This window comes from Euleptes europaea, chromosome 1 (assembly GCF_029931775.1).
Source record: "Euleptes europaea isolate rEulEur1 chromosome 1, rEulEur1.hap1, whole genome shotgun sequence".
NCBI classification, from domain to species: Eukaryota; Metazoa; Chordata; class Lepidosauria; order Squamata; family Sphaerodactylidae; genus Euleptes; species Euleptes europaea.
In genome coordinates, this window is record NC_079312.1 from 127564062 (window position 1) to 127589903 (window position 25842).

At 44.7% G+C, this 25842-nt stretch overlaps 1 protein-coding gene across 1 annotated transcript in view; it reads right to left on the bottom strand.

Moving 5' to 3' along the window:
- MYO15B (myosin XVB) overlaps positions 1 to 25842 on the bottom strand; it is a 78310-nt gene that overhangs the window by 47752 nt on the left and 4716 nt on the right. The window contains exons 6-10 of the mRNA XM_056848389.1: positions 8655 to 8712; positions 5785 to 5906; positions 5331 to 5426; positions 1948 to 2183; positions 1678 to 1856 (exon numbers count right to left, since the gene is read on the bottom strand). Coding sequence (XP_056704367.1) covers positions 1678 to 1856; positions 1948 to 2183; positions 5331 to 5426; positions 5785 to 5906; positions 8655 to 8712 — 691 coding nt within the window. The remainder of the gene's footprint in view (positions 1 to 1677; positions 1857 to 1947; positions 2184 to 5330; positions 5427 to 5784; positions 5907 to 8654; positions 8713 to 25842) is intronic.

The window sequence follows — 25842 nt, forward strand, 5'->3', positions numbered from 1 at the left end:
GAATGAAGAGGAAGGGTGTTGCCGCGAGGAAAGCAGAACAAGGGCTATCTCCCCCCCACCCCCCGCTCAGTGGCATGTCATTTCCCAATAACAAAAGACTTTTCAACACTGGAGACATCACCCAAGATCCTGACATACCCCAGAGGTGTCTGCCCAGCCCAAGGACTTGTCTATTTCATTAACCTCTTCTTCCTTTTCTTTCCTTAATCAGGAAGGGTGCTCAAGTCATTAATTTACACTCCATCCTGCCTCAACCAGACTTTTGTACCCATACAGATCTCACTCACTTCAACCTAATTTTAAAGTATGTTAATCATGTTGCCTCTTTGTGCTCATGCAGATTTGGCTCACAATAGCCTAATCAAGGTATTTCCCCCAATTTTGTTGGAATAAAGGCATTAATATGAATGTCTTAATATTGCTGTAAAATATAGAAATTAGTCGAAGGCTTTCACGGTCAGAGTTCATTGGTTCTCGTAGGTTATCCGGGCTGTGTAACCGTGGTCTTGGTATTTTCTTTCCTGACGTTTCGCCAGCAGCTGTGGCCGGCATCTTCAGAGGAGTAACACTGAAGGACACTGGAAATAAATTCATGCTGAAATCTAGAAAATTTTAAAAATTAATTTTTCCATGGAAGCTAAGAGTATGCTATTGGGTATTTTACAGAAAAATATTCCAAAAAATTGGGAAGAATTGTTCAGATATATGTTTATGGCAGCCAGAGTAACATTTGCACCAAAAGGGAAAGCAGAAGAGTGTCCATGCAGAGATGACTGGGAGAGCAAATGGCAAAATTGACAAATTATGTGAATAAAAGACCAATTAAATAATTTCAACATAAATGAAAAGCATACTAGTTATGTGTCCCTAAAATGGGGGAACAGAAAAGGAGATTGTTGAAATGATGTTTACAAATTATGAAAAATCTTTTTGATATATTGTATTGAATGTGTGCCAAAAATGGGGGAGGGGGGAGAAATTCAGTGTTTGGGAAGTATTATTAGAAATATAAAATAATAATTAACATGGTATGTATTTGTTATTTATCTTATCTATGTTACTTCATAATATAGTGTTTACCAAGTACCAAACAAAAATATTTTATGATTTATTGCTTAACAGTCATTGTGTGTGTGTGTGTAAAGTGCCATCAAGTCGCAGCTGACTTATGGCGACCCCTTTTGGGGTTTTCATGGCAAGAAACTAACAGAGGTGGTTTGCCAGTGCCTTCCTCTGCACAGCAACCCTGGTATTCCTTGGTGGTCTCCCATCCAAATACTAACCAGGGCTGACCCTGCTTAGCTTCTGAGATATGACGAGATCATGCTAGCCTGCCACTTTATTATATACAGCTCATAATTGATATCGCCTTTTGTTACATATTGTTTATTTTATCGCAGTTGGTATATTCTTTACTTTTTACTTGGTACGTTCTTTTTAATTTAATTTAATTTTATTTTGTATACAATCAAGTTGTTTGTGTTTACAATCACTTTTTCTCACTCTCTTTTTCTCACTCTCTTTCTTCATAATTTTACTTTGGGGTACCCCTACTGAGATCCACCCTAGTTTACAGAGGCAACAAGATCTTGCGTTGTTCCTTTCTGAAACCTTTTTAAAGCTAATTTCCCCTTCTCTGTGTCCAGTTTGTGTAACAAAGGGTACACCAACCATTACCTTCATATGTGTAAACATCCAGCACCATTGTGCCTTTCCTCTGGTTGGCGGTCCATTCCAGCTGAGTGGGAGGAAAAGCACGGGACACCTCTGGATCATCTTCCATCTGCTTCATGGCGGTCAGGAGCTTGCGCTGGCATACAGCGTTACAGCCGTCTAGACCACAGTCTGACACAAACCTGTAAACCCACAACACAGCAGCATCCTTTCAGCAAACTAGTCCATTGTCTCAGCTTGTTTAGAAAACAAAAACAAAATCCCTCTTCTTACTTCAGCAGGGGCTTCTCCAGAGTTGGCGAAGGGGTGAAGGTGCCCAGGAGAGCAGCCATCAGTGCCCAGCCTCGTTGGCATTGCTCCAGGTTGGGGTTCTTCCACACCTGACTGGCCACCTGGCTGAACAGCTCATTGCGCAGGGAGGGGCTGGCCAACCCTCGGCGCACTATATAGTTCCCCAGGAGCTCTTCCTGCCAGCTTTGCAGGTCCTTCTCATTTATGAATCGCAGGATCTGTAAGAAATCCAGTGACTATGCAATAAAAATGGGTAGTGCCAGCCTCAAACAGAAGTGGACCTGAACTGAAAATTTACAAGGACTTTCCCACACACACACCCCAGACAGAAATGGAGACTGACGTTGTTTATGCATGGGTACTTTCACTCACGTTCACCCCTGGTCTGTCTTGGTTGTTCCTTGGAGTTATGCATGAATTTTCCCTCCATTAGAGATGACCTTGCTGCCAGCCCTCACAAAACCCGGGACTTCCTGTTCCTCTGTTAACCTGAGTCTTCCCTCTCCCCTGAGCTCAGCCTGCTTGAAATCCCTGTGCATAAGGCAAAGCACAGGAAACACAAACTTGGTTTCTCTCACAGCCAATTACAAACCAGCGTGTAAAGAGTTGGGGATTCAAATGATTCCTGCTTCCTGGGAGCTCTTTCTGAGCAGAAGAAAGGCTTTTTAAAACCAAGGCTTGGATCTCTCCCCCCACTCCTTTCAGATTGCTCCGTTTTTTGTTCTTAAAATGCTTTTTTATGCAGCAGTTGGGTTTTGGGGTGGGGGAAGAATTTTCTCTTACAGTAAGCTCTACAAAGTAAGGGAATAGGCTATGGGAAGGAGATATTCCAGATACAGGGTTTTGTTAATGGATTACTGCCACAAAAGTGGGGTAGATCCGTAGAGAGAACTGGAAGAGAGATTTGAGGAGCAATCTCCATACTTCATTTTCTCTGAGGGAGAGAGACTGTTTAATCTCCATATTTCAGTTAGCTAGGCAGCAGAGTCTGAAGAGGAACGTCTATAGGAAGTTCTGAGAACTGAACTGAATTTGAGAACTTAATTTAAGAATTGTAATTCTGTACGAACTAAGCCATCTAAGATCAATGCCTTCTCTGTAGTAAAACCTATAAACTAGCTCTGGTTCTATGTCTTCCCTACCTACCATTTTCCCTCCAAGTTCATCCCTTGTACAGCATTTAATAAATCTCTGTTACTTGGTTGTTAACTTGAAAAAGCCTCTGGTGTCTCATTTCTACCGAGGTAAAATAAGTAAAAGGGCAAAGGAGAAAGATTAAAACTCCAAACATTTGGCAAACAGTCTCTCCCTTGCTCGGTACGCACAGATTGTGATAGCGGGCAAAACTCAGAGAAATGCAGGGGGAGAGCGAGGCGACCTCTGACGGTCGGAAATGGCATGCATAATCAAGACAAAGACCCGAAGTTATTGGAGGGGTGATGGTGAGTTAAACAGCCATGCATAAAAGACCCAAGTTATTCCAGCCTCCAGAGAATCATCATCTCTCTCCATGCAGGAAAGCTAACAAGGCTTGCTCTCCTCAGTGAAGATGACTGAGACCAGGGATTAAGGGCCAAAACAGATGTGACAAAGATCACAGATCATCAGACTGTAAAGAGTAGATTGCACAGGAAGCCTGGTTTTGATCAGCAAAACCAAGCAGGGGTTTGAAGAGTTAACTCCTCTCCTCCTTCCCTGCTGGGGCTACATGCGTGCATACGTAGTTTGCCTTTTATATACAGATGGAGATCAGTGAACTTTGTCACATCTGTTTTGGACTGCGGGCATTACAGAGAATTAGACTGCCCTGATTATTCCTTAACAGAAGTACCTTGAAAGGGAATGCATAGCACGTCTAAGCACAAAAAGGAGTACTTTTTGTACTCTGGGGGTCAGGATCCTATTAAAACTGTACCACTTAATAGGAGAATTTTCAAATAAACAACTGGTGGAAAAGGAGTTTGGTCCCTCTTCAGGTCTATTTAAACAATGACCTATGGACGGGTATTGCGCAAACACACAATATGAGTCATAATGTTAATTACTGGAGTCCTGAACTTTCACCCTTAGCCTCCTCCCTAATCATTGCTTCTTTATAGTTCATGTTACACCTATAAAGTGGGGAGGGGCTGTGGCTCAGTGGTAGAGCATCTGCTTGGCATGCAGAAGGGTCCCAGGTTCAGTCCCCGGCACCTCCAGTTAAAGGGACTAGGCAAGGAGGTGATGTGAAAGACCCCTGCCTGAGACCCTGGAGAGCCGCTGCCGGTCTGAGTAGACAATAGTTTGTTTTTCCCCACAGTTTGTTTTTTCCCTGTGGATGAGAATTACCATGGTTTAATCCTGGTTTAAAATCCCAGTTTTTTTGGACAAGAAATAAACTTGCATTTGTCCAGACGCTAACATTTGGAAATCACAAGTTTTTTACGCATGGCTGTTTCTCTTGTGGTCACCCCTCTGATGACTTCGGGTCTTTGTGTTGATTATGCATGCTGTTTCCGACCGTCAGAGGTCACCTCGCTCTCCCCCTGCGTTTCCCTGGCATTTTGCCTGCATTTTCAAATTTGTGATAAAGAAAGTCCCTGAAAACCCAAGCAAAACACACAGAAATGCAGGGGGACATCAAGGTGACCTCTGACGGTCAGAAACGGCATGCATAATCAACACAAAGACCCAAAGTCGTCAGAGAGGTGACCGTGAGGGAAACAGCCATGCATAAAAGGACATAGTAAACTGGAGTTAGACTGAAGGCTCCCAAACTTCAATTGCATTCCAAACTCGAGGACAGGAGGGAGTATCCAAGCATAACCATTATACAGATAGGAGAGGTTTGTTTGTGATCTCTGAATGGAGCCATTAAGTAGTATTCCTGAGCAACTGTACTCTCACAGGTACTCATAGCAATAGGATTCAAAGTGACAGGAGTGGGGAAATCAGAAAGAGCCAGAAGTATATTGGAGGAAGCTAGATAGAGATATTAGATTGGGGAGCTGGGGGATGCAATGCAATCATTACTCTTCTTCCCTAAATTTGGAGAACTCCCTCCCCCACTTCTTTCTCCGGAGAGTGCATATCCAGAAGTGACAGAAAGGGAAGAGAGGAGGCAGGGTAGGGGATTTTGGTTAAGAAGACGCTGAAGCTCCCATTTGGCCTGAAGAAGCTGTGGCTGGATGAAAGATGTACACGACACACATATTTCTTGTGTCGCATGGTCACTTGTGGTTAAACGTGTTTTTGCAGGTTTCTGAAAGGCCTAAACAAGGTACAAAAGATAAGAAGCAGTGCTGCTTGAACTACCCCTCAGTACTCTGAAAACACGATCCATCTCTAATCATCTCGACCTATCTGCTTGTCCATTATTTACTTACCAGCTTGTTGAGCTGCAGAGCATTTTGCTTGTGCTCAGCATCCAGTCGGGTCAAGGGCTGATGCAGAGGCTGTCCAAGGGCAGGGAAACTTGCTTCCTAACAAGGCATATGAAGAACAGAAATCCTAAATTTATAATTAGCACTTCTAATGTCTAGACAATGGCTTGTGCCTCCCTCTCAAAACTTGTACAGCTGTTGGCATGTGGGTGGGGGGAGGAAGTGGGAAAAGGGCATTTGTTTTTCCTTCTAATGTGATTGCAGTGCTGAGTGTCAGAGTAAGAGCTAAGGGGCCAGAGGAGGTGTGGGTTAGGAGGAAGAAGGAGCTAGAATTTGAAGGAGGGGTGGGAAAGAAGCCGAAGTCCTCCTCCAAACCAATGGACTTCCAGCTATTTGGGACAAATAGGTCCGAAGGCACTCCTTGGGATCTTTACCCTTTCTGCCAGCCATTTTTTACCTGGAAATGAGATTTCATAAAGGTAGAGAAGGAAAAGGTGTTGATGTTGGGTGGCAGAGAGAGATCAACCTTTGCTTTGACCTCTGGTGGGGAAACTTGATTGATCTGGCCGTGGTGTTGACCTGCAAGAGAGGAATAAAATAATATGAACTCTCAGAACTGAGGCATCTCCACTTTCCCGGGCAGTTTCTTCACATTGTTTCTTGTGCGCAAGACAGCTCTGAAAAATATGTGAGCAGCAGCGCAAGAAATGTGCTTGGCCAAAATTCATCAGTCAACAGATCTGCAGATAGGGAATGAGCATGTGGCTAGCAACTTCCCAACTGGTAAACACACAGAGGTCATAATAAGTGAAATGTAGAATAAAATAGTTATCAGGAGCAATACAGAAGCCAATACATTGTTTACTGGAAGGATTCCATTGTGCAGTACCTGAACACTTTGCGGGTACCATCTGTCCCCTTTATGGCTTCAATCTCTCTCTCTCCTGTATCCTTCCCAGGGCTGGATTAAGAGGGCTTCAGGAGGTCAACAAATGAGCTATACTGTAGACATCTCTTGCTGCCCATAGTCCCAAGTCTTTGCCCTAGCACAGACTTCCCTTCCCTTCCCTTTGCTAGCCCTGCCAAAACCCAAACATGGAACGCTTTTCAGGCCGCTAGACGGAAGCATATGGTGAAATGTGTTTGTTGCAATGTGAACCTGGATTTGCTATTAACAGAATTTAGATTAAAAACCAAAGTAAAACAACGAACAATCAATTCCACTTTATAGCTCCTCACATATGCATTAGCCCCTTGTCGGTTTCCCCCTGTGAATACTTATGAAAGAACAACTCCTGGCAGCATTCCATCGATGCAAGTGCCTGCGCCAGGTTCCTGGGAGGTGTTCCCAGGGCCTTTCCAATGGCGGAGGTGCCTTTAGGCAGCTTCCTAACCCCTTCCACCCCGAAAAAGCCCCCTCTCGCAGTGGTGTGGATGGTGGCATAGCCCCACTGATTTCAATGTGGGGATTTCCCCTTTTAAAAATATTTTAAATGGTTTAAATTTCTTTTTGGCAGCTGGGAAGCCTCTGAGGAGGTGGTGCGGCTGCGCCACTCCCGGTAGCTGTGGATCTACCCCTCCCTCTCAGGACTGAGCTGCCCGTTCCTTAGGACTGGATCCCAGCATTTCACTCTATATAAATCATACCATGGATAATCCAAGATCCTATAATCCAATGTTTCAAGCTCTCCCCGTCCACATCCACAATATCTGTCCTGGAATACAATCTTCATATAATGGCCCCTCAGAATTGCTGACAGAAGTCAATTCAGCTTAGCTAAAAAAATATGCTCGACTATAGGTAGGGATTGTTAAACATTTCAAATAGGTTGGCAGGGCAAGAGAGGGTCAGAGATCAACTGAAAATAATGAGCAAACCTTGTGCGCTCTAAAAGAAGTACTTATCCTGTCTAGTACAGTCTAGTACAGTCTCTTTTTCAACAGAGAAATTGCTGCAATTTTACCCAACTCCAGAAACTCCATTTCTAGCTATAGCATCCTTAGTTTTTCATCAATAAATTGAAACCATCTATTCCCATAATGAACTTGCTTTACTCTGGCTAATAGCCCAAAACCAACCGTAGAAAAGAGAACCTCCATTCTTATATTCATAGCTTGAATGAAGACATGTGCTTCCAGCAAGCTGAGTGCAAGCTCTTCCCTCAGAGTGGTATCAGAAAAGCAGTTTGGAACTCCCAGGATCCTTTTCACAACGTGGATTAGAGGTTGATCAATTTTTTCATTCAATTCCTCAATCCAGATCTCTGCCCCATAAGTTACTTGTGGAGTTATTTTAGCCTGAAATTAGCCAATGCTGAAGGGGCATAACGCCCCCCTCCTTATAACAGAATCTTGAAACAGCATTAGCTTTTATTCTGGCCTTCTCTAGTACTGATATCCAATGGTACTTCCACCTTAAGTTATACCTTAAAAGGATCTCTAGATATTTAAATTGTTGTACCTGCTCCAGAATCTGACCTTCCATTGACCAATTAACTTTATTAGGGGATACTCAATGGGTGAAAATCACTACCTTTGATTTATCATAATTGATTATTAATTCTTCACCTTTTACAGAATGTTGAAAAGGATCTTAGAGCTCGGCATAAGTCAATTTCCATTTGAGAAAGCAAAACCGCGCCATCTGCATACAGCAGGAATGTGACCTCCTTATGGGCTAGTATGGGGAAATGATAACTCTGATCTCCAAAGTAACTCGGAAGGTATGTACAAGTTATCAAACATTCAACACAATGCCTTCTATCCGATAAGATCAATACACTATATGTTTCCCATGGAGTGTTGGGTTCTTTGGAAGCATAACCAGGGATTCTTCAATGATGAGAATGGCTGAAAGTTTGCTTGTTCAACACAGCTGATCTTCCTTTGCAAAAATCATTTCCAGGGCAGTGCTAGGTGTGTTCTTTCACTTTCCAGTGGGTGATGGAGAGACCACAGAATCTGCAACAGACTCCTCTGCTATTGCACAGAGATTCTGTGAGGTTCCTTGGCAGATGCTGATGGAGAACGTGTTCCCAAAAAGGTGGGAAATTTGAAAGCCACCATGACACACCAGTTCTATATCAGCAATTTCAAATGCTAAATGCGATTACGTCTGCCACCAAATATTGCAAAGTATCAAGTACGAAGAACAATTTGCTGTAGAACACAAAGATTTAGAACATTCGATAGAAAAATCTGCACAGAGATATTCTTAAACGCACTTGGGAGGGGCCGAGTAAATTCATTTCTGCTTTAATGTAAGGGCTCACAACCCAATCATACAGCTCAAGAAAAATGGCTGGAAGCCCAAGGAGCTCCACTCACCATCAGCCAAGCGGAGAAGGGCTGCAAGCTCAGCAGGGATTTCCAGCAGTTGAACATCCTATAAGAGAAAAAGGATCACTGATCCGTAATGTCACAGGTAAAGATAACAGTACTGAGGTTGAAACAATGGGCCATTTATTCATCTATATCAGTGGTGCCATCAATGCACACAGCATGTCAAGTGCAAAAGAACAGGTCCTTGCACCCAAGAAGTTTGCAATCACAATTACAACAGTGAGGGCAGACAACTGACCAAGAACAGGGAAGGATAACAAACACTTCAGGAACATGAAGTCACGCTTATATGAAGAGAATCCAGAACAAGCCCTCTTCCTCACACAACGTACAACCAAGCTGGCAAACTGCTGACTCTGATCACGCTCCAGACCAGAAGTGCAACGCAATATCTGATCACAGTTTGCAATTCTTGTTTGGAACACAAGCGCAAACCACGGTTGCCCAGGCTAAATGTAATGGCAAATTACGATTTACATCCAAATAGCAAAGGAACGCACTAATAACAGTGTACAAAAGGGGGGGGGAGCACAGAAGACCAAGGCTCACTCCAGATGTGGTCACATAGTGACAAACCATGGTTTGGTGAATCGAGTTTGTGGGTCATCCTTCCCTCTCCTCTTTCTGTTATGTCTGCTTTACTGTTGCAGATTTGATAAGCTCCTTGCAGGGACTGAGACCTGAGGGACTGAAAAGGCAAGGATAACAAAATGATGAATGTGACCAACTGCATTACATCTGTTTAACCTCTGATTTGGTTGGGGATGATGAAAACTGAAATCACACTGAATGGACCTGTCTGGAGAAGATTGGCTTGTTTCCTCCAGATTTTTTTAAAATTAAGTTTTGCAACATCAATTGCCAATGACTTCCACATGCTATTAAAATGCAAAGCCAATAGTTTAAATACATTGCTTTAACAGTCAGGCAGGCCTCCTTACAGACAAACACAAGCACAGATGTTATTTACTTTCTAGCATATTTTGTCAATTTTTACAACCTGTGGGGGTGGGGGGAAGACAAGTGCTTGTTTCATCTATCCGTTCTCAGAATCACCACAGCATGGATCTCTGTGCCACAGCTCATAATGTTGAATAAAATTATTACAATTAAACTATCTGATTATAGATTACCATGCAAGAACCTGTTCCTGTACGCACTTGTTATCACCCCTAAGCCTGTAAATAATTATCGACATCCCCACTCTGAAACCTGGTATATCGGCCTTGAATGAAGGGCCTCCTGCAGCTCCGTAAAAAACAACAGCCATTATAAAGCAGCTCAGAAATCAGTTCTGGGGACAAGGAGTGGCGATAACTAGGCAGAAAACAGCTGTGCCCTTTTAGAATGTTACTGCATACTACATATATCATAGAGTGACAAAACAAATTCCAAAGTCTCCCTTTTCAATGGGCTGTATATACATTGCTCTGGAGAATGACTCAATGCACCAGTGCAACGCAACAGATCCCAGAATGGAATGTGGAAGCAGTTTGAAAAGTGCATGGCAACAGCACAATAGCGTTTTCACTGGAAGATTCGCAGAAGTAGGCAAATGAAACAACCCTTGGCGATGACTGATGCAGACCTGCTGTATGAATAGGGTTGCCAAACCCAGGTACTAGCTGGAGATCTCCCACTATTACAACTGATCTCTAGCCAATAGAGATCAGTTCACCTGGAGAAAATGGCCACTTTGGCAAGTGGACTCTATGGCATTGAAGTCCCTCCCCTCTCCAAACCCTACCCTTCTAGGCTCCACCCCCCAAAATCTCCAGGTATCTCCCTGGCAACCCTATGTCTGAGGTACCTGACTCTTTAGCTCTGGAGAAAGTATACAGCTTTTTGAAGAACCAAAGGAACTTGGTCCTTAGGACTTGGGCGCTTGCAGCTGCTTCTCAACATTTGCTAATGTTAGCCATATTGTAGTAGACCATTCTACAGTGGAGTGCTATAGCAGAGCAGCACCCAGACACTAAAGCATTAAGAAAGCGAATTAAAAAGAAGGCATGGCTCAAGCGCAGCCAACGTGCCCCAGGCTACCATTTGTGTCACAAGCAGTAAAAATGGCTGGGGGTGCGGGAGGAGGGAAGGAGGAGGAGAAAAGAATCACACTTCCCATAGCATAAGAAACTGTTGTTTGGGGGAAATGGAATACCCATGTAACAGTACTTCAAGAGATGCTGACTGATCCTCCTCAACAAATCAGTAATAATGATGATGCACTTTTTACCCAAATCAACCATCATGTAAAAAAAAAATTGTTCCGTGAAGTTTCTGTCGAGAAAAGTGCCAGAATGTGATATTTGCATACGTCCTAAAGCCTAGAGTGTCCCAGATCTTCAGATTTCTCATGAACATCAAAGATGATGGCTCTAGGCAGCACAGGCTACATGCCACATCCGTGCCAGAATTCCAAAGGAACAAGGGACTTTGCTACAGCAAAACTACAAAGAGCCTTGTGTCACCATAGTGACACTAACATATATTGTGTGGCATCAGTGTGCCAGCACTGTAACTGGACAGCCCATCCTATGACTACACTTCTCCATTTAGAAGAATTGGTTTTTATACCCCACTTTTCTCTACCTTTTTAAAGAGTCTCACAGCGGCTTAAAATCTCCTTCCCTTCCTTCCCCCACAACAGACACCTTGTGAGGTAGGTGGGGACTGAGAGAGTTCTGAGAGAACTGTGACTGGCCCAAGGTCACCCAGCGGGCTTCATGTGGAGGAGTGGGGAAACCAAGCCGGTTCTCCAGATTGGAGTCCACTGCTCTTAACCACTACACCATGCTGGCACTGGCAACTCTATGCAGACACTAATAACAGGATTGCAAATACCTGCAATGCACCAAACTGTGGTACAGCTGCATACCCAATGCAGTTAACCTCAGCATACAGAAGTCTGCATGGTAGGAATGCATTTTGATCTCTTTCCTGACTTTCTATTTAGCAATTCCTTTTTATTGTATCTTTTTAAAATCTACTTCCATCTGTTTATATCGCAAGCCTGCACGGATGTTCTAAAGGGACAAAATAACATTAATAAAAGCCAAAGCATCATAACATAAAATACAGATGCCTTCATTATTTATATAATAATAACAGCTATGAGATCAAAATGACAGCTAAATGGAGCCTCCATGTCCAGAGGAAACAGATGGATCATTGCCTGACCTAGCAAGGCAAGTTCTCAGTCACAGACCTACACTAATGCATAACTACACAACAAACTACACAACAGATGTAGCCTGGGAGCTCTGTGCTTGCAACTTAATTCCCAGGCTTGTGGTGAGCTTCATTTGGATCAGGACCATGATGTGGTTTAGTGGTGAAGGAGGAGGAGTTGGTTTTTATATGCCGACTTTCTCTACCACTTCAGGAAGAATCAAACCAACTTACAATCACCTTCCCTTCCTCTCTCCACAACAGACACCCTATGAGGTAGGTGGGGCTGAGAGAGCTCTAAGAGAGCTGTGACTAGACCAAGGTCACTCCCTCATGTGTAGGAGTGGGGAAACCAACCTGGTTCACCAGATTAGTGTCTGCCGCTCATGTGGAGGAGTGGGGAATCAAACCCGGTTCTCCAGATCAGAGTCCACCGCTCCAAACCATTGCTCTGAACCACTACACCACACTGGTTCCCTAGGATCTGGGAGACCCCGGTTCAAATCCCCACTTGTACCATGGAAGCTGGCAGGGTGACCTAGGGTCAATCACATGCTCTCAACCTGATCTACCTCACGAGGTTGTTGTGAGGATAAAGTGGAGGAGGAGGAGGAGAGAACAATGTAAACTGTTTTGAGTCCCTGTTGGGGAGAAAAACAGGATATATATAAAGTAAATAAAAATAAATGTGTGGGAAGAGGGGGGCTTAAGCCTGAAACTGTAAACAGATTTCAGCAGCGCTGCTGCTTCTCCATACTACCAAGGGGGACAAGATGCAAGTTGGTATCTTCTGGTCACAGAGAACCATTTCGGGGGCGGGGGGAATAGAACACATGATTCTTCAAGGAAATGTAGCACTTGCTGATAAAGTCCTAAGTTTAACTTGCATTGCTTACTCAGTGCCAGCGCAAAAGACTCTGCCAGATGAGCCCCCATATTTTATTGACATACCATTCCCAGGCACCTCCTGTTCTCCTCAGCACCTTTGATCAGTGACTGTTTCTCTGCCTGCTGTCCTCAGGCCTCTGTAATCAGGATAGGAGAAAAATCATGAAGGCACGCAGGGAGTGTTCACGGCCGGAATATAGTCAGGGCCAACCACCTGCTTTATCCTTATCCAGTCCTAAATACTGTAGCAATGAGATCATGATTCCAAGTTCACGTCCACGTTTTTCACATTTGTATACTGAAGAGCGCAACTCCTATCTCTGACTCATTTGAAGGTACAAAATGAAGCAGAAGGAACTCCTTTCCAAGACACCAAAGCCCGTCTTGCAGCTCTGTGGTACTCCCCGCCAAAGTCAACAGTACACCACACATAATCCGCATTAGGGTGCCAGAATGTCAGGCCTCAGTGCTCTCAGGCCGATCCCCAGGAATGAACGCTTTTGCCCATGTGGTTTAAATTTGCTTGATACAATTGATCACATCCTTTTAGATTGCCCTCTTTATGTGACTCTGCGGGATAAACTGTTATTTACTTTGCTCCAGTCCATGAGATACAGGAGCAATGAAGTGAAATGTAAATTTCTCTTGAGTGGTCAGGATCCTAAACTTACGGCTACTGTGGCTGAATTTCTTGCAGTTCTTAAAGAACAAGAAAAGTTTTATTAACCCGAATTGTGACTTATATGTATTGTCCTTTGGAGGTATATTGTTGTTTTATTTCTGTTCTTTGGCATGCCAATAAAGGTTAATGATGATGATGTCAGGCCTCAGGAGGCTGTTTCTCACCTACACCCACCCACAATTATCAACAGATGTTTCACGTGTGAATACTAGGACAGGAATAAGTGTTCTTATTGCAGTGTCCTTGACATAAGTAGACAGATAAAAATCATTTTCCTACTTCTAAGCAGACTAGACACACCATAATCAGAACGTGAGCGGCCGGTAGTCAAGATGGCCAGGGCATGCACCCTCATGTTTAAATTATCTATAAACCACAGGGTGATGACGGTTTTGTGATGAGAACAGAATACTACATGGAGATCACAGTGCACTATTACACTTCCTCCGTGGCATCTGGTATTGGCCACTGCTGACTACCATTCTATACTTTCAAATCTTTCAGTGAAAATTAGGGGCACTCCCTGAGCATGAGTGGGTGGGGAGGGGATACCAGCAGAATTTACCATGGAGAACTAAAAGGGAGTACAAGCTGATGGTTCCAGGTAACAACACAGATGAGGCAAGCCAAAGACTACGAAGCCAATCAAACACATATAATACGTCTATATGTACTATTTTATATGTAATTTATATGTTTATACCACTCAGAGGACACTGGTTCCATTTTACAGCTGAAGGATACTGAGGGAATGCAAAACCCAGTATTCGAGCGGCACGATTCATTCGCTCAAGAAAGAACTAGTTGATACAAACGGCCAATGTGGTGATAAAATTGTGCCACTTCAGGACAGCATGCATAGAGTGAATGTTCCATCATATAAAAATTCCTTGTACATAAACACTAGGTGTCAGGGGGGAGAAGTTTTAGCTCAGCCCTCTTATGGTTATAGGGATCCCCCACCCCACCCCGGGGAAGCAGTCAGTCATGTCATTCCTACACCTGCAGTCTGAAAGGGCTTAGACCAGGCATAATTTTATCACCTCAGCTGTTATTTGTGTGACTAATATTTGCGTGACTTAACATTTACCAAAATTAGCTGATTGCCACAGCCGCAAAACTCAGGTTTGATCAACCACATTTACCATGGAAGAACTACAGCTATCACGTAATAGTTTGGTTATGTAAATAGCACATTCAGGGTTTTTTTTTCTCCCCCAAGTGGACCTAGTACCCAATAACGGAGGCAAACTGATAGAATTAAGTTTGTCCCTTGAAACATGCTTACTGAATTCACGAGCCTGTATGCTGACTCTGATGCAGAAACCAATTTTTGCTGCTGTTTCGACCTATAAAAATGCGTTAAACAAAAGGTGAGCCTCATTCAAAACCTTATTCGCTAACACAATGGAAATGGTATTTCTTTTGATCAACCCACTTCACTACCTTGATCTGCTGAGTTCAGTATCCTGCCTCCGACAGTAGCCAAAGGTACACACGTCAGAAGGCTTTAACAGCAGAAAGAGAATATTACTAGTATGCTGTCACCGCTGCCGCCATTAACTTGCAATCCCTGGCTGGTTTAACCATGAGAAAAATTAGCATCATGAATGACCTATATGATTATAGCTTTCAGAGGAAACAGTGCTCAGAAAACTAATTAACCTCTCCCCAGTCCTTCCACCTACTAAGGATGGTGGTTAAAAAAGTTTAACCCATCCAGCTGAACTATCCATCCAGTTTGTTCCTCTACAGAAAGACAGCGAGATGTGAAATCATGGTCTCCTATCTTGTTTTGTTTTTCTCATCCATAAGCAGACACTCTGCCCTATCCCATACAATAGTAGTACTCACCCGTCTGCTGTTCTGTAGCGCCGGGGTGCTTTCTCTCTTCCTCTCTCTGGGTTCAGTTGTCAGTAAATGGCAAGGAGCTACAAGGGGCAGGGTTGGGCCAAGACTGAAGAGCGCTAAAGTCCGCTCAGGGCAGAACAGCAGGCGAAAAAGAGGGAGGCTCTCGGCAATTGTCACAGTGAACTTTGAGACCTTTTATTGTTGTAATTTCTTCATAAAGTAAATAGCCAGGGCAGGGATTGGGGAAGCGAAAGTGCAGCTTTGCAGTGGTTTCTTGGGGACAGGAGCTGGGTGCTAGCCAAACTGAGAAGGACAGGCGTGGAACACACACCTTTCTCTGGCAGAACACCAGGGCACAGGAAACCATGAAATGCACTGTTATGACAGGCCTTAGATGATAGTAGGTTTTCTCTAAGCATCTGGCTGCAATTTTCAGGCACTCTCTCATCACCGCTGCATTCAGTTACAAAAATATTTCCAAGGTTATCCTTTGGAAGTAACCAAACAACGGAGGGCAATATCAACGTGCTCATGATCCATGCTTCATCATGCGTCTGGACTGCAGGAAGAGCCCCAGGGAAAAGGTGAAATGATGTGGTATGGAGATTCTTGTGCTAGCACTATCCTTTCACATAGATCAGGGGTGGGGAACGTCAGGCCCGGGGGCCGTTTAAGGCCTGCGAAACCATTTGGTCTGGCCCTTCGTGAGTCCTGGCAGATCTCTAGCTCAGAAGGATCTAAGACTGGTGATCCGCCCTTTCCCACATAGCCTCTATTCAAGGGGGATGAGAATTTGTTTTGCCAAGAAAAGGAACCTTTTTTCCCCCCTTGCAGAAGAGTCCTTAGCTATGGAGCTACTAGGACCGCCCAAGAAACTGTGTTATCCCTTTCCCACCCGGGCCATGGAGAAATGTATTCCCGCTGTACTATAAAAGGGCTGGGGGCAGAAGTGGTGACAATGGAGGGGTTAAAGGAGGCAGGGCAGGAATGCACGGGGGGAGGGGGGAGAGTTCTTAGCTAGTGTGTCCTCATTTCATCCCTGCAGGCAGAGGTAGCAGGAGCTGGCTGTAGAATCCGGCCCTGACCATGCAAATTAGGAGCAACTCGGGCGTGTGGCTGGACAGCTACACGCAGCTGGTGCAACAAACCATCCTGTGCCACCAGGTGGGCGAGTGTGCCACTGGTTGGATGCCTGCTTGCCCACGCGCAAGGGGGGGTGTCATCTGGGGCAGCTGCCTGCTTGGGGCTTGGTCGGCTAATTTTTAAGTTGATAATTTTGTATGGCCCGCAAATGATGTTATAAATATCCAAATGGCCCTTGGGGGAAAAAAGGTTCCCCACCCCTGACATAGATGATGGCACCTTTGCATGGGGCAGGATTCTCCACATGTGCCGACCAGCAAGGTAGAAGCTGTGCACACACACTTTGCAGCCTGCAGGAATATTCCCAAGATATAGCACAAAAGACACTTTTCAGTATTTATTTACTTATTTTATTACAAAAACACTTATATTCTGCTGTGACTGACAGGCCAGGCAGGAAAGCCTCAACAGGTGTAAAGAGATGGTGATCTGCCAGACTGGAGGGGAAAAAAATCAGGCGGAAAGTGATTTCCCTACGAAGGGGCGGGGAAGGGACAGCCAGCAGAGCATTATTAAAGCTGATTCAGCGAACAGCTGGAGGCTATCTGGAGGCGGAGAAGCTGTCAGAGAGAAGGAAGATGGAGGTCAGAGGAGAAAAGGAAGGAGGCAGACACAGCTGAGAGGAGATACAACGGAGGCTATGCCCTAAAGGAGAGAGCCATGGAAGATAGCTGGGAGGGAAGGAAAGAGGGCTGCCGTGGAGAGGACTCAGAGATCATTCCAAGGAGGGAAACCCCAGGGAAGCTGACTGACCTGGACCCAGGAGGGCAGACTCCCTTCCCAGTAGGGAACGCCAGAGAAGTGAAACAGCCAGGTGGCAGCAGAGCAAGGAGGTGGATAAATGACCTCTCATTAGGAAAGCACTCAGAACCCCTAGAGCCGTGTTGGTGAACCTATGGCACGCGTGCCAAGTCCGGCACGTCGAGCCCTCTCTGTGGGCACGCGCGGGGGCGGCGGGGCTTTGAAGGGAGCGCGGAGCCGTTCAAAGCCCCCCCCCTTCCCTGGACTCCCTGCAGCCCCCCCCTTGCCGAGCTGGGAGGAAACCTCAGGATTCAGGTTAAATTGCTGTGTTGGCACTTTGCAATAAATAAGTGGGTTTTGGGTTGCAGTTTGGGCACTCGGTCTCTAAAAGGTTCGCCATCACTGCCCTAGAGGCTTTGCTGACAGGGAAAATGGATGGACCTGGGGAAGACTTTAGGGCACGGGCTAAAGGGATGGCACGAGGCCATGGACTCTAGATAATAGACCTATAAGGAGCCTGGGGTGTGGGAAAACGCTATATGTAAAAGGGGAAAGCCGGGAATGGAATGGAGTGTAAAGGGGCAATGGTGTTGCATTAGGGTGGCCTATGAGGATCTTGGTAGGACACTCTGCTGATGCGGCAAGGGTTTCCCTGGTCTGAGATCACCGTAAACACAACACCTTTCCCACAGACAAAAGAAATACTAATACATAAAACAGTGGTAAAACCATGAGAGTGTTTGCTCCAGTTTCTTTTTAAGATATTGGTGAAAACGGAACCTTGATGGCTTACCATGAGGGTTCCTTCTACTCTGAGGTAGAAGGGCATCTTGGAAGCCATGGGTGATTCTTATTGCACACCCAGGGAAGCAGAACCAATCTTAATTTCTTGTCTCCTTGGCAGGAATTGCCCCACTGGTTTCAGTTTCAGGCTTGCCAAGCTAACTAATGACAGGAACGTAAGTAATACAACTACAATTTACAAACATTCACAACTGGAGGATAAACCCTAACAGAACTATAAGATAAGAACAGTGAAAGGGTAGTATGTTAATAACCAGAAAGTACTAAGCTTTGCTTTAAATGAATCACTTCATTATTGCTGGTGTTGCTGATCTTGTTGCACAATGTAATTATCCCTTGCAGAACAAATAACCTTGAACCCCAGTTCAGGTGGGTCAGATGCCCTTCTACCGCAGAGTAGAAGGAACCCTCACGGTAAGCGATCAAGGTTCCATTCTCACTCTGAGGGAAGGGCATCTTGGAAGCTGTGGCCATCTTGGTTGCGGCCATAGGCACTTTGCCACATGGCCTTTCCTTTTCGTGCTTTGTTGTGGTGGCTTGTCCTTGCGTGCCTTTTTCAAGGCCCTAGGCTCTCGATCGATCTCCTCCTCCGGTGCCTCTAAGAGACCGCATCAGCGGCTGATAGAGGATTTGGCATCTTGCTGGGCATGGAGTGGACCAGCCCTAGTTAGGAATTCTTCTCTGACAAAAAAATCATCTTCTGTCCATCAATCTTCAGCCACCATTTTGTCTTGAGGGAGACAATGCAGAGACAGAAGGCAGAAGGAATTTTAGGTGAAGAATATATAAGAGTTAGATACTAGCTAGAATAAACAGGTTAAGAAATTAGAGTAAACTGTAGATCTTAATATGAAGAAAAGGAATGGAAATCTGAAATAGTTTCCCTCAGAGCCTATTCTAAGCACGGACCTGTGCTACGAAGCTGCTCGTCCCTCAGAGGCAGGACAGAAACTGAAACCAGCAGGGCGATTCCCACCAAGGAGACAGGAAATGAAGATGGGGCCTGCCTCCCTGGGTGTGCAATAGGAATCACCCACAGCTTCCAAGATGCCCTTCCCTCAGAGTGAGAACCTTGAGCATTTCCAGCACAGCAACACAAAGCAACTCCATGGCTATGGTGATTCCAGCATATTATCAGAACGGACCAGGTATGCATTACAGATGTCTAAGTGCCATAATTAGTACTTGCAGGCCTGTTCACAGTCATTCTACCTGATGTGCACACATTATTCCGGATTAACCTGATACATGGTTAGACCTACCAAATCATGAGATGGTTGGATGTGAATTATGCTGCACTACTTTGGCAAAAGTGTGATATCAACCTTGAGATCCTGCAGAGCAGGAGAGCATGTACAGGGATGGGAGGGAGGGCTGCTTAGCTTTTCTCACACAGACGCACCCAAATTCTCCCATACAAATTCGCAGCACCTGTTGTGGGTGTGTCTTTTTTTTTTATTCCGCAGATGTACACCCCGATTAGCTTTTATACACATTATGCAGAATGAAGTGGTAAACCGATATGGTGGAATTTCTATCTCCTCAGTCTTCTTACCGTCTCTAGAATTTTGGATTATGGAAAACTACCCCTCCATTATTTGATGCAAAAACTAACTTGTTTTATCACTTGTTGATGGTACCCTTGTTTGAAACATACGTGTAGAGAAGCCCCAATACGTGTAGAGAAGCCCCAATCGAGCCTGGTAACAGAAGGCATCCTTCCCATGGAACTGCCAATTGATTTTACCTGGTATTGCCTCCTTCTTTGAACCACTGGCCTGGAGACAAACACGGCAACTCCAAACTGAATCAAAGTCTTCTTCAATCTTCGATAGCGTTTCCTGTAGGTTGTAAAGAACAAATAAGGTCATCAAAGAAGAGATAATTGTGGGAATGCGATAACCTATACTCTGCTGAAACAGCATAAACTCATAGGCACCAACAGAGTCTGCTTGCTTGGACTGAACAGAGTTTGAATTGTCTGTTGGTGCTTCAGGTTTAGAACAGAACAGTGTGACCTTTGCCTTCTGACCTTGCCAGATGACCCCGGAAGTGAGCCTGAATGACTGTGACCTTCTGCTTGAAGATCTGGGACTGCCTCCGGCTGATGAGGCCTCGGAGATTGCGCTGAAGGGTAACAATAGCCCAGCTTAGTTTTTGGTTCCATCGCCTTTCAAGCATTTGTCTTGCTTTCTCCTTCAAGAACACCTGAGGAAAGGGAATGGATCTAAGAATAGCAGAATATTACAAATTAGCCATTTCATGGCCCTTATGAAGGCAGAAAGGCATGGTATAATTTTTTTTAAAGTTTGCCCTAGCATTAATTAGGCTACACTACTAAACGTGTCAAAAAACTGGCCACGGAAATCCATAGTGGCCTTTTCTTTAATTCCTAAATAGTCTCCAACGTGGATAGAGTCCGAAGATGCAAATGGCTTTATATTATTTATGCTATAACTGCATGTCCTGCCAATTAGCCCAGGCTCTCCTTGTAGCTAACAACAATAAAAGATAAAACCAATTTAAAAAGTTTTAAATAGCTATCATCCTAAACACCAATCAAAATTGTAGACAGACAAGACAAAACCTTTCAGGATTCAGACATCTTTACATAAAAGGCTTTCTTGAGAAGGAAGTCCCACAAGGAGGGTGTCTCAACGAAAGAAGACCTTGTTCCTCATCATTGTGTCACATATCTATTTATTTAATATACCATCATTCTGACTGACAATAAGCCTCTAATATGGCTTAAAATGAGAAAAAAATAAAATACAAAAAAACACAAGATTTTATTTTGGGAGGCAACAGTGAACACCAAAGCTTTGGGTGTGAATAATCACATGAAATGTCCTCTCCCTGGGCCCTCGATCTTCCACACCTCAGATAATTGGCATACTGCAAGCAGAGCGCCATCAGAAGATCTCAATATCTGCAGAGATACATATGAGGAAAATGAACTCCTTCTGTGAGGTTCAGAGCATGTCTAACATCAGCCCTAAACAGGACATTTTTTGGAATCTTCCAGGTTGGATTGGTTGGTGCCTAGGGGTAAGCTAGTATATGTCAGTGGGGACTTTAGCATGCCATATATTTCTGCTTTTAGATATGTTTGAATGATGTTTCTCAGTGAAAGTATATTTGTAATCTACATCCTCAGGATGGGTCAATCTGCAAATCTTTAAAAAAAATTCACATGTATTCATTAAGTTGATACAAACCAAAACTATTTATAAGTGGAAAAGCTGATATTATGTCTTGGGTCTAAAGATCACCTGCTCTCTGGAACCAATTTCTGGGAGATGCAGGGGGCTCTAGATGGGGGGGAGGGGGAAATTGGTGGCACACACCCCTGCCAAGAGCCTAGAAAAATTGCTTTTTAAAAGATTGTGCAGCTCACTGGTGAGTGTACTCAGGATTCACTCCTGATTTGGACTAGATACAAAACCAACAAACCAACTGCCATGCCCATTTGACCTGCACTAGGCTTCCACATGGGTCCTTTATGCATGGTTAGTATATCCCTGGTTCGTCCCTCTCGTCTCACACTTTTATATCCCAAGACTGGAAAACCTTATGCACAGGTGTTGCCTGTAGTTAAGAAGGTCCTGGACAGTCTCTTGAGCACAGCATATTCACAAGGAGAAATCAGGAAGTGCCTGAGTCCCCACCCTATTCAGTGCTGCATTGTCATTGGCAGTGGTGCTGACTCTGACAAAAATGTCACCCCTCCCTTTCTCCCATTTCACAATCCAAAATGGAGTACAGAGTTGCATCCAGAAGAGTAAAATGGGGGGGGGGGGGATTCTCCTTTATACACATACTTCTGAAACTGACTAGAATCCCTGTGAATCGCACAAAAGGAAAGTGGGGGAGGGGGATCTCTGCAGTTGAACACACAATGACTTGAATATACAGGAAAGTTTGCCATTTGTTACTGTGAATTGCACAAAAGGAAAGGGGGGGGATCTCCGCGGTTGGACACACACTGTTGAAAATCACTAAAATAGAAGCCTTCTTCTCTGTGCCCCCTCACTGTGTTGTTAAAAAAAAATTCTGCCACTCCAATGGAATACTGATATATCATCCTATCATCCAAAGTACTATTAAAAATCACAGAGAGACAGCAAAGCCTAGGCTGGTGCACTTGCTTGCCCCCCCCCCCCATTGGTAAGTCATCAGCCAAATGCAGGGTGGGGGGAGAGCGAACGTACAATCCTAGCCTCCACTGGCTCTCGCTGCTATTTTTAATAGTATTTTGGATGATAGGATGATATATCGTATTCCACTGGAGCAGCAAGGGGAAAAAACGTGGTGAGAGGGCACGGAGAAGGAACTGAGCATGGCCACCTCCGTCTCCAATATGGCTTCCTGGGGCATTGCAGAGGGGATGGCTGAAGGCTGGCTGAAGGAGGAATTGGAGGAGCGGTAGGAGAATGGGGGCATGTCAGGATGTACGAAGATTGACCTGCGGCTGAACTATGCACCTACTCACATCCGAGATAAGCGTGGAAGTAAACTTATTTTTGGGATAAAACAGGGATTGGAAAACCTGGGGAAATCGCAGAACGGAAGCAAGCTGAGCCCCGAAGGAGGGGAACATCATGCATAATCCCCACAGAGAATCGGGACATTCACATGAGAATCGCAAGACAAACCAGCCATGTATAACCGACCATAGACAAGCTCTGAAAGCATATCACCTTGGTGACTCCAATCTGATAGAGGTCTGAGAGGTCTCCCACAACACAGGACAGTACAGCGGCACAACCATCTCGTTCTGGTAAGCATCTCGACCCCCGGCCTGCCAAGACACCATACCTGAAAACAAAGCCAGTTTCAAAGCTATTCCAGGGCCTTGAGATACCAAAGAGAGGAACCAAACCCTGCTATAACATATGACTCAGCAACCTGCAGAACAGACAACAACCATGAGTTCCGTGTGGGACTACATTTGAAAATATTATTTATTTATTTTATTATTATTCTTATATCCCGCTCTCCCAGCAAAGCCGGGCTCAGAGCGGCTCTGTCAGGAAAATGTCAGGAAATTATTATTGGTCTAGAATATGGTGCACAGATTGCTGTCTGACACTAGCCAAACGGAACAAATGCACAGTTCAAAGCATTGGCTTTAACCTTTATGGCTCTAAACTGGCTGGGGCTGGGTATCTGAAGGAGTGCCTTCACTTCACATAATCCCTCCTAGTGCCTTACGATCCATAGGAAAGGTGCCCATTACAGGTGCCTTTGTCTTCTGAGGGGGTCACAGATGGCAACCAGCCAGAGTCTTCTCCAACGTGGCATCTGTTCTCTTGAATACCTGGCCAGAAGACAGGCTCCTTCCCTGTCCTGTGGGAGCTGATCCAGACCTCTGTCATAGGAATGTCTTTTAGATCTGGCCGCTCTTATGTTTTGTGCTTTTGTTTTACTTGTCCTCGCTTTTAATTACTAAACTTTATTATTTTGTACGCATTTTAACACTATTTCATGATGAGCTGGTTTGGAGGCCTTTTTGGCTGGGAAGTAAAGCATGGCTGTAGTGCTATTTTGAGAGCACCCACAGTGCCTGGAACAATCATGGAGACAGCAGCTGTGAAAAAATAATAATCCTGGCTAGCAAACTAAAACGCTCTCTAGATTTTGATTGCAAATTTGACTCCTGCACAAGTGCCTTGGGGGTGTTTACAACTGTTTGAAAACAGGCTGGGAAAACGCTTACAGGGCCATCTGCCATGAATGTCAAAATAGAGAATGAAACACTGACTTTCAGTCCAAGATACAGCATCTGAGTGATAATGTCAGGCCCAATCCCTCGGGCAGATGAGGGACACCTAACCCTGAAAAACACTCCAGATCTCCTGCAGGTCCAAAGAAGAATATTTCACAACTCTACTTTGAAACAGCCTCACCTGATCAGGAACTGGCAGAATGGGATGCGAATGGGATAGCCTTCCTTCCTGATGTTTATGGCCTCCAAAATCCCACAATGCCTTAGCTGGCAAGCCACATATTCTGCGTCAAAGATGTTTGGGAGCTACAGTTTAAAGTGTACAGGATAAATGAGTCAAAGGTCAGACAGAAGAGGGACAGGACAGGACACCCATTGGCCATGGAAAAGGACCAACCCCTTTGCTCACCCCCCCAACCCCGCCCCGGTTTTGCATCAGACAGTGTACCGCAACGCAAGACTATGGTCATTTATGCATGGGAGTTTTACCTGAGGTTCGTTGTTCGCTGGACCCACACTTTCCTGTTGGGAATCTATGCACCAGCAGCCTCCAAGCTCAAATCAAGTCCCTGCCCCTTTAAATTCTGCTTTGTAATTGGCTTACATCACTGTGCTCACTATGAGAGAAAATTCCCCGCCAACCCAACTGCCGCATAAAAAAGTATTTTTAGAACAAAAAATAATAATGGAGCAATCTGAAAGAAAGGGGGTGGGGTGGGGGGAGAAATGCAAGCCTCGGTTTTTAAAAGCCTTTCTTTTGCTCAGAAAGAGCTCCCAGGAAGCATTTGAATCCCAGCCTCTTTACATGCTGCTTTGTGATTGGCTGTGACAGAAAGCAAGCTTCCGTGTCCAGTGCTTTTCCTTCTGCACGGAGATTTCAGCCGGGCTGAGCTCAGGGGAGAGGGAAGAGTCAGGTTAACAGAGGAATGGGAAGATCCGGACATTACGAGGGCTGGCAACGAGGTGATTTCTAGTGGACAGAAAACTCATGCAGAACTCCAAGGAACAACCGAGTCAGACAGGAGGCGAACATGAGTCCAAGTACCCATGCATAAATGACCTATATAGTCAGAGGATATCTCATTCTGAAAAGGAACAATGCTTGTAGGAGGCTATAAAAAATGCCGCTCCTTACCTCAGGAGGAGATCAATCCAAAATACAGCAGGTTGGATTAGTGAGCAATGGGGAAAACACTCTCTTAACATGTGGCCTTGCCAAATATGAAGGAAACACGTAAATTAACTGTCTGAGCAAACAGGGCTTTTCTAGTCTTATTCCTTCTCCGTTTTAACAATGAAATTAGGGCTGGTAGGCCAACACGAAAAGGGAGGCAGGGTTAGAAACAGTACACAAGAGGGCCGCAGCACCTAAAAAGTGGCATATATTATAAGGCAATTTTGAAACTTTCCAGACCTGGGAGCCACTTTTAACCCCCAGGGAGCAAGAGGCGCACTGAGCTGCAAGCATGTGACATTACAGTCACATGACAAAAAGAAGGGGAGCCAAAGTTGGCTGTTGGAGTAAGGTGGCTTGGCATGCCACTACATTGCTCTAGATTTGTATGTGTGTTATCTTCTTAATGAATGAGATGCCTCTTTGTCTAACCCAGGAGCTTCTCTCTGACACTTCCTTCTCTTCCTGTGCCCTTTGTGTTCTCTCTCTCTCTCTCCTTGTGGACCTGCAAGGAGCATCCACACACGTCTCACAGGTAGACGCTATGCAATCTTACTTGCACATGCATGATATGTGTCACTTGTAATAGCGCACAGTATTCTTTAGGCTGTGAATGGAATCTACCTCGATATTTGCAATATATTGGTCTGGAGTTTATTTGCTGCACATGATACCATGCTTCTATGACTGTGCCCCTTTGCTATATTAACTAATACATATCTCCAATACGGACTTCACTAATTTCGGGGCCAGCAGCTTGGGCAACAGGCTGAGAGAGTCAGAGGTAGGGTGCAAATGCTAAGGAACAGAAGGTGTCATCATAATGAGGCCCATGGAGGAATCCTCTGTGCCATTGTCACGTCACCTTGCTAATCTGTTTTTCTCCGCACAGTACAAAGAGAGACAGGATGCACAGAGTTCTTGCTCTCCATGCATGCATACTAGTAGCAAGTACTTCCAAAAAAGCAGCAAAAAACAAAACAAAAGGTTTCTC